The following is a 12,955-nucleotide window of genomic DNA, read 5'->3' on the forward strand; positions in this document are numbered from 1 at the left end:
AAATCAAGGCATGCTATCTAGCTATCTAGTCCTGGCTGGCTTGGATTCACTGTGAATCTCAGGCTGGCCTCAAGTTCCTGCCTTAGTTACATGAATGCATGGATTACAGGCATATGCCATATTAGCTAGCTCCATTTGACCTTTCACTCCTACATTAACAATATCATGCAATTTGGAAATTAATGAACTTTGGGGGATTATGCATACTCCACTTTAAAATATTTTCATGAAGACACTTGGGAGCTCATATTATATTTTTGTACACAATGAAAAGACAACCATTATATTTATTATTCATTATATATTATCATATATAATAATACATTATACAAATTTACTATTATTATTACTACTATTAATTGAGTGACATTCCATTCACGACCCTGTTAAATTACCAATCATGAGGGATCCTAGACTGACACAGGTCTGTGGATGGCTTTGTTCCATCTACTAATGATACTTAGTGTCTCTTGGTGCCACCCACTGGACCTGGTAGACCTTGATTAGTATCAAGAGACAGTTCAGTGCTAAGCATATGTTGGGACAAATTCCTGTCCCTTTCACTTCTGCTCCTGGTGGTGTAAGTATCCTTCTCAATCTGGGAACATGTACGTGTTGGGTGGCAGTGGCGGTGGTGGTGGTGGGAATAGCAAATTCAGTGCCTCAGAAAGCACTTCAGAGAAACACTATCTCTGTAGACTCTATCTTTGTATGCTGTTTTGAGTGATGAGTCATTTGCCTTGTATCCTGACTGGAGTAGCAGGGTGCTTGCTGATGCTGGAGCATGAAAGATAGGATGGGATGTGGGGTCCTGGAGACTCACGAAAGCTTTTTGGGAATTCCAGGGGAACTCATTTCCCACTTCTCAGAGAACAATGAGATGTGTGTTCTTGTTTCCCCACGGTGTCACCGTGTAAGATGTCCCCTGAGATCTAAGTTTGGTTCCACCCAGTTCTCAGGCTGTTAACTGAATGGAGAAGAACTAGGAGATGTAATGCACATGTTGAGTTTATCTCTTGAAAATTATGAACGTTTGTTTATTTACGTATGTTTTAGACCAATGTGTTGAATTTTTTTCTGAGAGTGAAAATAGCAGAGTTCTGGTTGTTGTGGCTGCTCGTGGCAGGGGCGTGTCCTCAGTGTGCGTGTTGTGGCTGCTGGTGGCAGGGGCGTGTCCTCAGTGTGCGTGGAGCCTCTTGCCTTTTGCTTGCTGTAAACGGCAGCGGTGTTTGTCTTCCACTGAGTTTCTCTACGGCTCTGATAACAAGAGCGAGAGTATTTGGTTGTTTCAACTGAGCTGGCGAACCCAGCCAGTGGGCCCCTGGGATCTGCCTGTCTTTGCCCCGTCCGACGCCGGAGTTATAGATGCGCTTTGCCACTCCTGGCTTTTTACAAGGGTGCTGGGAATCTGAACTCACACTTGGATAGCAATCACTTCACCTGATGACCACGTGCCCAGCATCCTGGACATCCTTAAATATCTGGACTAAGAAGATCAGTTGATAGAATCTCCCCCTGGACTGACCGTCAAGCACGGGATGGAGGGGAAATACTTCTCTTTCACCATCTCTCTGGGGCTCTAGTTGAGAGCAGCCAGACATGAACCTTTGGCAATCCAACTAGAGTTAATTATGTGGCTCTTCTAATCTAACTCACTTCATAGGACTGCAGATGGGACTACGAGACTCCAGGATATTTTGCTAATGATAATATGACTAAACATGGAAACGAATGCTAAGGTACGGATGAGTGAATATATTTTGTGGGATGAATGGCTTCGTAAGTTAAAATTTTTAAAGATTTGTTTTTATTTTATATGTATTGAATATTTTGCTTTAATGAGTATATGTATATAACCTGCATTCCTGGTGCTCTCAGAGGTCAGAAGAGGGCACTGGGTTCCCTGGAACTGGAGTTACAGATGATTATGAATTAATATGTGAGTTCTCGAACTGACCCCAGGTCCTCTGCATAAGCAACAAATGCCCTTAACTGCTGAGCCATCTCTCTTGTACCTATGACTTAGATTTTGTTTTGTCTGGCTTGTTTTGTTTCCTTTCATTTCACACATGTCAAAAAGGTACACTACCTCCAAGCTACACCCCCAGATCTGGGTTGATTTTTAAGTTGTAATTTTCCTTTTGCAATATTTATCTGTGCCTGTATGACATGAAAGTTATTTTTACAGAAATATGTATTATGACTAAATAGATAAAAGAGTGTAACCTTGTTCCAAGTAGGCAGTGAACCACATGGGAAAGTCGTCAACACTGTTGAATGACGTCATCCCTAATGAAGGTGTGTGTGGCACACGCAATTTTTCTACAGCTAGTATTTTAGGGTACAGGCAAGGTAAAGAGAGTCATTGCTTAAAATCGGTTATTTTTCCCTTAACAGTGGGCACAATGCCATATTGAATGCACTGTTTACACAATCCAATTGCCTTCCCATGTCATTCACAGTTTAAATAACACACAGCTCTCCACCTTTCAGTCACAGTTCTGCAAAAGCCCTCAGGGACAGACTGAAGAAATGGAAATGCTGATGATAGAGGAAGTAAGGAATGGGACAGCAGTCCAGGAGTTTATCCTTGAGGGGTTCCCTGCAGCCGAGCATCTGGGGGTCCTCCTTTTCCTGGTGCACTTGCTGGCCTACTTGGCTTCCCTCATGGGCAACATGCTCATAATCACCATCACCTGCCAGGACCAGCGCTTGCAGACACCCATGTACTTCTTTCTCAGCAGTTTCTCCTTTGTGGAGTGTTGTTTTATCACTACCGTTATCCCCCAGCTGCTAGCCATCCTCCTTTCAGGGAGGCAAAGGATTTCCTTTGTAGCCTGCTTCACACAAGCCTTTGTCTTTCTTTTCCTGGGGGCAACTGTTTTTTTCCTTCTGGCTGTGTTATCCCTGGACCGGTATCTGGCCATCTGCAAACCTCTGCATTATCCCACCATCATGAGCCCAAGGATGTGCTTCTTTCTTGTTGCTGTCTGTTTAGTTCTGGGATTCCTCTTCATGGTCATTCCAGTTGTAATGCTTTCCCAGTCATTTTACTGTGGCCCCAATGTTATTCCTCACTTTTTCTGTGATTTTGGACCACTGGCAAATCTCTCCTGTTCAGAAACCAGGTCTATTGAAATGCTGTTTTTTAATCTTGCTTTAATTGTGCTTTTTACAACCCTTCTTATAGCCATCTTTGCATACAGTAATATAGTAGTCACAATAGTGCGTCTCCCATCAGCCAAGGAGAGACAGAAGGCTTTCTCCACCTGCTCCTCCCACCTCATCGTCCTCTCGTTGATGTTCGGCAGCTGTGTGTTTATATACGTGAAGCCGAAGCAGTCAAGCAGGCTGGACACCAACAGAGAGGCTGCTCTTGTGAACACGGTGGTGACGCCACTTCTGAACCCTGTCATCTACACCCTGCGCAACAAGCAGGTCCACCAGGCTCTGAGGGATGCACTGTCCAGGGTCATACTGCACAGATAACATAGGAAGAATGCACCTTCCCCTTGATTTAGTCTGACTCCATTTTAATATAAATATTCTATATAAATCATCCAACATGTTATTTCTTTCGAATTCTGCTTGTTTGTTTTTAAAATAATGCCTGACTTGTCCAGTAATTCCATCTGAAGGCTTTAATAATCTTGTGATGTAAGTCTTCCTATATCTGCTTTGTGGCAATTAAAACCAAAGCCTCATACATATTACATAGGTGTTACCTTTTCAGCAAAGTATCTCAAATTATCCATGCATTTATTTGATATATGTTGGGTCTGGAAAGCCGTGGTTTCATACATCCTCTTGTAGTAATGGAGAAAGAAAGAGAGGCTTTGAGAATAGAACTGGGAATGGAGAATTAAATTTTTGAGTACCAAGAACATAAAATGTAGTCAACAACAGGTTTATGTGATCATCATATCAAAATTTGAATGATGCATAAACAATAACTATCATGATATTAATAAATTATTTAACACCACTCACTACACTTGTTTCCCATGGAGAACATTTGTATATAAGCAGACATTGTTAGATCTCTAGTTTTCACCCTGATGAAAAGCATTGAAATCAAAAGTCCCCATTCACTTGCCAGGCTGATTTCAGTTGAACCCCCAAAACTGAAGGACCAACAAAGGGCCAGAGGAACTTTAGAAGCAGACTAGAGTTGTTATGCTGGGGAAATGCAAACAATTCAGGAGAAATTTCTTCTATGTGGAAAGAAGTGTAACTGTGATGATAACATTCTTGAGATTAATTTATGGACAAGGTCAGGCATCCATCTTAGCACTAAGGTGAAACGAAGCTATTGATCGATCATGAGACAAGCTGAATAGGTAACAAGGCAGGAAAACACCCTTGTCCTGGTAAATTTTCTTGTCAAATTGGCCCACAGTTGAAGAAATAGTTTCTGTCACATGGGCTGTGGACATGCCTGTAGGGCATTTTCTTGATTGTTGACTGATGTGGGAGGGACCAGCACACATTTAAATTTAAAGGATAAAACATAATTTGAATTCAAATAGAAGGTATTCAAGCATGTTTGCAAGTAATATCAATCGATCAAAGAATTTGGAGGCAGAGTGAAAATAAGCAAAGAAGAATTTCATTCTTTAAAGTGACTCATACAGTATTTAAACTCATTAAGATTAGCCAGAAATAGAGTGAAAGGGACAGTGAGGACCAGGAAAGGGTTCTTTGAGAAGAATGAAGGTGTGTGACTCCACATATCCTGCAGGTATTACAAGAACAATAATGTAATATTATAAACATCTTCATGCTAATAAGTTTGATGACCAAGATAAAATAGAACTATGTCTTTGAAAGATAAACTTACCAAACCAACAGAGGAAGATACAGTACCAATATCACTTTTGTCTATTTGTTATTTGTGTTTTCGATTCCAAACCTTTCCTTCAAGTTTCTTTGCCAGGAACCATCTCCCATGGATGACAGATCCCAGAAAGGAAGTAAGGAGTCAGCGAGGGAAGGAGTGAGCTGGATGTGATGGTCAGGAGAATCTTGCAGCCTGACTGACTAGCAGCCAGAGTGTTTTTCTATTTATACAGAATTCAGTAAACTGGGATAGATTTGTGTTGTTCCAGAACACAGATCATGGTTTTTGGTTTTGGACATGTGTTGCACTTCCTTTTTCTCATCTTTTAGTTATCATTGATAAACCATGACAGAACAGAGTTATCATTTCCAATCATTTTTCCTCAAGTTTATTCATCATTGATAAACAGTTATCATTTTTACTCATTAATCTTATAACTAAGAATCAAGAGGCATATGACAGCCTGTTCTCAGACTAGTATCTTTTGTGGCTTCAAGGATGTTAGACCAAAACAAAATCTTCAAGCCAGCCTGGGCATATTGCCATATCTCAAGCAGTGTATTATTAACTCTTAACAGTCAGAGTGCCCAAGAAAAATCCTCAGGCCAAAGCTGCTGCAGTTATGATTTAAATTCTGCATAATACAATGTTTACATTTTACATATTTATAGAATTTGTTTATATGTCTAATCCTGGCATTCTCTTGTTCCTTGATCATATGACATCACAGTGACTATGCATGCACTAACTTTTCTGAGAAAGGGAGGTCCTGACATCTCATTCTTATATCATCTTTTTACATCATTCTTTGTTTATCAGTAAGTCTCTGTGTAGGGCAGAGGTAACTCCAGTCAATCTAACTTTGTTGCTATATATGCCACTTCATCACCTGAGTGTATAGTGGGAAGAAGCTCGCAATCTGATCTATGGCCAACTCCTCTAGCCCACCAAATCTTGTTGACCTTTTAAAGTTTACTTTGTTTTGATTATCTTGTTTCTAAGTAAATACAAGGACAGATGTTTCAAGAATGTCTCATAGCCTCAAAAAGAGACCTCTGGCTTCTTTATGTGTCACAACCTCCAAGGCATAAGAAAGACATTCAAGTAGATAGCATAACTCCCTAAAAGCAGGAGGGGTAGTATGTTCAGGACTTTCCTGGGGAAGCTTAGAAGCAGTACTCCTGGGAGAAGGCATAAGTGATTCATAAGAAATTTTCCATCAATCCAATGTCCCCAAATTGTACAAATATTAAAAGTTCCCCAAGTATGCAACAGGTGGAGATGAAAACCAAAGGTGAGATGGTGGCCATCATGTGACTCAGATTTGCCGGATCTTTGTCCAGTAGCTGTGCTGGCATTATGACTTTTGCTATTCCCCTCAGATATGGCTGTGACACTTCTCCATCCCTTTACCCTAAGGTGGTATCTACTGAGAGGGGGTGTGTATCTGAGAGGCAGAGAAAGAGATGGATTTTGTCTTCTAATTCAATCCTTTAGTCTGTATCTTTTTGTTGGGGGATTGAGAACATTAACATTGAGTATTATTCTTAAGTAATGTGTATTAATTCCTGTTGTTTTGTTAGATTGCTTTTGATTAACTGTTCAATGAAATAGAATAGATGACCCAGAAATGTCAAAAGAAGAAACACAAATGGCCAATAAATACATGAAAACAACTTCCAATATCCTTAACATTAGGAAATTGTTAACCAAAACCACATGGAAATTCCATATCATTCAAGTTACATTGACAATGACCAAATAAACAACAAATTCTGGTGAGAATGCACAGAGGATGGTGCTTTTGCTACACTCTTGTGGGAATTTAAGTATTGCATCTGCCAAATAAACAAGTATAAGATTTCCTGAAGAGTTCTAGAAGCAAGCTGGGTGTGGCGGCTCATGCCTGCAATCCTAGCACTCAGTAGGCTGAAAGGAGAAGGAGGGTTGCTGTGTGTTCAAGGCCAGCCTGGGCTTTATGTGGAGGCCCAAATTACTCAGGGTCCAAGAATCTGAGCTTCCTTTACCCAGCAGGGCTGCATAAGTAAATGATTTGACCACGGGTGTGGTTACCAGGTGTTTGGAAGGGTCTACACTTGGCTGTGCGGTGTGCTTTGATTTAGCAAGGGGGAAGATCTTTTGCCCCACCCTTTGGCATTATTATAAAAAGCCCTTTTGAATAAATGGAAGAGGCATTGGGTATTGACCCAGGTCCTCCCGAAGCTATCCTGTGTTTCTGTCTTTCTCTGCTTCTCTATCTTTCTATCTAATATTTTCTTATCCCTCTCTCCTTCTCATAGGAACCCTTTAAAAAGGTGGGAGCTGGCCTCCCACAGCTATAGAGTAAGACCCCATCTCCTAAAAACAAAACAAACCCCATAGAAACAGAACTACTAGATGACCCAGCTCTACCACCCTGAAGCTACAATCCTGAAGAGATCTGGTTAGCATATTATAAAGATGTCTGCACATGCATGATTGCCATAGCACTATCAGCAATGGAAAGATTATGGAATCATCCTAGATGTCCATCAGAAGATGAGTGGGTTAAGAAAGTGTGCCATGTAAACACAATTGTGTTTTATTTCCCAACAGAAAGCAAGATATGCATGTCATTTGCAGGAGTAGAACTGAAGATCAACATGTTAAGCAAAGCAAACCAGACATATGCAAATATTACATGTATTCTCACATATTCAGAATCTAAATTTGAAAACAGAGGTGCACATGTAAGAAAAGAAAGCATAAAAGGAAGATGACCAGTGGGTATGTAAGAGAGAGTAATGGGGCTGTCACTATGGGTAAAGTATATGATATACAAAAACAAAATGGTGTAAAGAAATGTGGTGATGTGTTGTGTCCCCCAATATACTGTGTCTCCCAATAAAATAAAACTTGCCTGGAGATCAGAGGAAAAAAAGCCAGCTATAGAAGTCAGAAAGTGGTAGCACATGCCTTTAATCCTATCACTTGGCAGGCAAGGATTTGTCTGGATCTCTGTGAGTTCAAGGCCACACTGGGGAACAGAGCCAGGCATGGTGACACATGTCTTTAATCTCAGCACCAATCATAGAGGTCTGGAGGTCTGGACAGACAGATAGGAAGTGACAGAGCTGGGAAGGAAGAGGAAGTGATGTAGCTGGACAGAGAGAGCAAGTCGGATGGCAGAACAGCAAGGCATATAGGCGCGGGTAGACAGGAAGCAGCTCGCTTTTGGAAGCTGCGGAGTTGGTGAAGTGAGGTTAGCTGGGGCTTTTCCTATTTCCCTGATCTCTCAGGTTTTCACCCATATATCTGGCTCCATGTTTTTTATTTAATAAGACTGTTTAGAAATTTGTCTACAATGAAACCTGTAACTTTGTACAATGTACAAAAGATCCAGCCTATTACTTAGGACATGTGCACGTTAATTGAATGTTAATTACTTCTATTTTCAAACAACTTGTATAGGAATAGTCACAGCATCTTGACTGTAGCCTCGAACTGGACTGCACATAAATGACTTTCAAGGGAGAATGAAAAATCGTGACTTAAGATAGTGAATATAAAAGAATAGGCCACTGATCCCGACGCAGTATAAATGGAACCCAGACACCTGCTGAAGGGTAACAAAGGCTAAGCAAGAAGGACGCTATGGTGCCATGATCATGAACAGGCAAAAGCCACTTTGATAGTAGAAATTATAGTAATTGTTTTCTTCCAGTGAGAGCTGTTTATTAAAGGGACAAAGAAATTTATAGCAAAGTGGGAAATATCAAAGTCTGAGAGGTGATTACATGACTCTCCTTTGTATGAAAATCCATCGGTACACTTACATGTCTTCATTTTAAAGTATGTAAACTGTGGGGTTGGAGAGATGGCTCAGCAGTTAAGAGTCCTTATTCTCTTACAAAGACCCCAGGTTCACTTCCCAGGATCCACATGACAGATCCCAATCATCTGTAGCTACAGTTCCTGGGGGCTCTAACTCCCTCTTCTGGCATCCATAGGTAACAGGATTGCACATGGTACACATATGTACATTTAGGCAAACACTACACATAAAATAGAAATGAATAAATCTTTGAAAATGTGCTAAACTATGTATGCTGTAATCCTGTGTTTCCTCACATATGAATTGTGGGAGCCATGGAAAATATACCTCTAAAGACCTTCACAGAGGACCATGAATATTACTGAGAATGAGGTCAGAAGGTTGCCATATGCAATGGAATGTTAATTATAATAGTCTCCTGAATTTTTCTATTTCCAACAACAAGCAATGAAACGTCTCCTGGGATTATGCTGTTGTTTTATTTTTTAATCCTTTTCTCATGTTTCTCTAATGAATGTCCTAGAGGTTTGTCCTCTTGGATCTTGTGTGACTTTACCCATGATAATAAACAATCCTGTAGTAGTATATCATAAGGATATATAAATGTACTTTCATTTATGACCGCAATTATTTTCACCTGAACATAATGGTCTTCCATAACTAGTTGATAAGAAAATAGCTACCAGCCTCCACGAACAAGAAGATTTAACATTTATTGCCCTCCTTCCCTAAGTTTCTTTGAATGGATGTAAAACCAGGAAGATATGATATTCATGCTAGTCTATGTCTTCAGGTCCATTATAATGTTAATGCACTTTGTGGAATGAGTGTGCTATCGTGTCCCAGGGAATGGGTGACAATTCCATAGAACAAATATTTAGAAATCTTCTTATTCCTTAAAAATAAGTAACCTTAATAATTTTATGTTTTGAAATATAAAGCATGTGTTATTTGTTTTGTAGGTCAAAGACATACAATTCTTAATTAAGAATGTTCTTTTATTTTTTTCTTCTGTGTAGGAGAAAGATTTTTGCTTTGTTGGAAGAAGGAAGATTTAGCTAAAGCATCTCTTTACTGGGAGCTGCTTCCTGGTAAGTGTGTGGGCATAGAGAGGATGTGCGATTTGAAATAGAATGGTCGTTAAGCTAGCACTGTGGTTCCTTCACAGTTAGCCATAGATCTGGGCAGTCAAGAAATTAAACCAAACTGACTAGTGTCGAGTTTTCTTACTGGAGCACCAGTTTCCCTCAAATGCCCCGACTTCCCTGTAGAGCAATTCCACATCGTTCTGCCTTCTGCTGGGCAATGGCTTTTAAAGTACTAACGTGCCTTCAGTTGTTGATTTGAAGCACAGTGGAATCTTCTATTAACAATGTTCACAGGAAGGGAAGGACAATGGACAACATGTGAAGGACAGCAGAATCACACTGCCGTCCTGCAAGGGTAGTAGCAGGTACGGGACACAGAGTCACACATTACATCTTTCTTCTTTGTGCCTGAACAAAGTACCATTGAACCATGTTGCCATCTTCACACATGGTTTCTGTTAATCTCACTGGGTAGTTACGAGAATCCTATGGTGGCAAGCATTTGTGCTCCTTCTGGGAAGTGGGAAATAGCTCATTTCAGACAGACTTGGTTTAAAAATCAGCTTGGAATGTGATTGTCGGAGCATAGCCTTTTCATACTATTTCCAGAGTCTACAATCATCACACAGGAGGGGCTCATACCATACAAGTCTGCAGTCTAGAAACTAGCACTGTTTTCTGTAGGGTAACACAATGCTCTGTGATACTTGTATGTTTCATCTTCAAAAGTATGAGTCTTGGTCTTTATTCTTTACCTTATGTGATCTTATCCAAAGGTAATATTTTTTTCTGATTCTGAAAATCTACACAAAACCAAACTACATATTTTACATTTGTATTTTAGAAGTGAGAAAAGGAAAATTAATTTAAAATAAAACATTTTAAAATTAAAATATTGCTCCTTAGAGTAATAAGGGCAAGCAATTTTTTGAATATTTTAAAAATTGAAAATAAGTTCTTTTCTCATACAATACGTATAGACCACAGTTTCCCCTCCCTCAATTCCTCCAAGCTCTCCCCATTTCCCCTCTTTCCCAGATCAACTCCTCTTCCATTTCCTTTCAGAGAAGAGAAGGCCTCCAAGCAACAACAACCAAACACAATAAAACAAGATACAATAAGACAAGACAAAAGCCCTCATAATGAAGCTGGGCAAGGCAACCTAGTGGGAGGAAAAAAGTCCCAAGAGCAGGCAAAGAAGTCAGAGACACACTGAGCCCACTGTTAGGAGTCTCACAAAAACACCAAGCTAATGGCCATAACCTACACAGGCCCCGTGCTTAGGGCAAATAACTCTTAAAAGCAGTGGCCACAAATTAAATTATTTATTCTTTGGTGATAGCAGATTTGCCTAACAGATCAAGGAGGGTTGATGGCAAAAGAATCAGTAGTAAGGATGGAGACAAGGAATGAGACAATGGTCCTGGAGTTTGTGCTGGAGGGGTTCCATGTGGCTCAGCACCTGGGCAAGGTCCTCTTCCTGGCGCACCTGCTGGTGTATCTGGCCTCAGTCATGGGAAACACACTCATAATCGCCATCACCTGGACTGATCCTCGCCTGCAGACTCCTATGTACTTCTTCCTCAGAAGTTTCTCCTTCTGTGAATGCTGTTTCATCTCCACTGTAATTCCCAAACTGCTGTCTATCTTTCTTTTTGGAGACAGAGCAATTCATTTCACTCCTTGTATTATACAAGCTTTTTTCTTTTTGTTTCTTGGGTCAACTATTTTCTTCCACATGGCTGTGATGTCCTTGGATCGCTACCTGGCCATTTGCAGGCCTCTGCACTACTCAACCATCATGAACCCCAGGGTCTGTTTCCTTCTGGTTTTCTTCAGCTATGTGCTTTCCTTCATCCTAATAACTGGTATCATTCTGAAGCTTTCCTGGTTGTCTTTCTGTGGCTCCAATGTCATCCCCCATTTCTTCTGTGACCTTGGCTCCTTAATTCATCTCTCCTGTTCAGACACCAAATCTCTTGATAGAATGGCTTTTGGTGTCGCTTTGCTTGTCCTTTTCACATCTGTCATTACAGCTGTATTTGCATATAGCAAAATACTAATCTCAATCATGCATCTCCCATCAGCCAAGGAGAGACAGAAGGCTTTCTCCACCTGCTCCTCCCACCTCATCGTCCTCTCGCTGATGTACGGCAGCTGTGTATTTATATATGTGAAACCAAAGCAAACAAGTAGGCTAGAATCCAACAGAGAGGCTGCTCTCGTGAACACAGTGGTGACACCGCTTCTGAACCCTGTCATCTACACCCTGCGCAACAAGCAGGTCCACCAGGCTCTGAGGGATGCACTGTCCAGAGTGAACTTACAGAAATAGTATCACCTGCTTCAGAAGGTGAGTCTTCTTGGTCCTCTAACTGCAGCTCCCCCACAGTGGGAACCCTCTCTATAAAATGTCTGTATGGTGGTCCAGTTTATGCTAATTTCACTAGCTCCCTGCTCCCTTATCTTTACAATTTGAAAACAACAACAAAAAAATTTGTTCACCACATTGTGATGAAAATTTCTTCCTTCATTTCTATTCATTGGCCTTATATTAATTCAACTCAGACAGCATTTATGGAAAGCCTAGCAAATATTCATCAAACAATTGTCCTCTTTACATTTGTGAGCCATATATCTGCAGGTTGCATGAATTGTATGCAAATGCTATGTCACTTTACATATGGGGCTTGAACATCCATGGATTTTGTTATTCGTGAAGTTTCTGGAAATGGTCCTGAAAGGATGTTGACAGATAAGACTCACACTAAGCCATTAAGCTAAAAATGTTTCCAGTCAGATTCAATATTTGGTGTGTACAATATATTCTTTTGCTTGAATTTTCTGATATTTAAGGACAAATATATAAAATTTCTTCTTTACCACTTTATTTACTGAAGTCAACATATAAAACTTCAGAAACAAATTGGGTTTGAAACAAATCAATAATAAACATTTATTTTTCTCTTTGGATCCATTTGTTTTAGAGACATAAATAGTTTAGTGTAACTCTGGGTGTTTGATACGCATACTTTAAATTTATCATTATCCAGATGTATTACATATTATTAATATTTTGCTTTAATGGGTTCTTTAAGCAAAAAATGCAAAACCTCTTAGCATATGAATCTTTTTTCTTGGAATTTAGATCGCAAAGGCCTGTACCAATTAGGGTGCTAGGAGACGGTCCCATACCAGTTTCTATCTTCTCAT

The 12,955-nt window shown here is 40.2% G+C and overlaps 2 protein-coding genes across 2 annotated transcripts; both read left to right on the top strand.

The window, feature by feature from the left end:
- Positions 1-2,532: 2,532 nt before the first annotated feature.
- On the top strand, positions 2,533-3,489 carry LOC128099993 (olfactory receptor 6C4-like). Its single transcript, XM_052721961.1, has one exon. The coding sequence runs from the start codon at positions 2,533-2,535 to the stop codon at positions 3,487-3,489; it is 957 nt and encodes a 318-aa protein (XP_052577921.1).
- A 7,625-nt stretch (positions 3,490-11,114) lies between these two features.
- On the top strand, positions 11,115-12,077 carry LOC128099998 (olfactory receptor 6C75-like). Its single transcript, XM_052721975.1, has one exon. The coding sequence runs from the start codon at positions 11,115-11,117 to the stop codon at positions 12,075-12,077; it is 963 nt and encodes a 320-aa protein (XP_052577935.1).
- Positions 12,078-12,955: the final 878 nt, after the last annotated feature.

Source organism: Peromyscus californicus, unplaced genomic scaffold, assembly GCF_007827085.1.
Source record: "Peromyscus californicus insignis strain IS unplaced genomic scaffold, ASM782708v3 Scaffold_6__1_contigs__length_162567912, whole genome shotgun sequence".
Classification (NCBI taxonomy): Eukaryota; Metazoa; Chordata; class Mammalia; order Rodentia; family Cricetidae; genus Peromyscus; species Peromyscus californicus.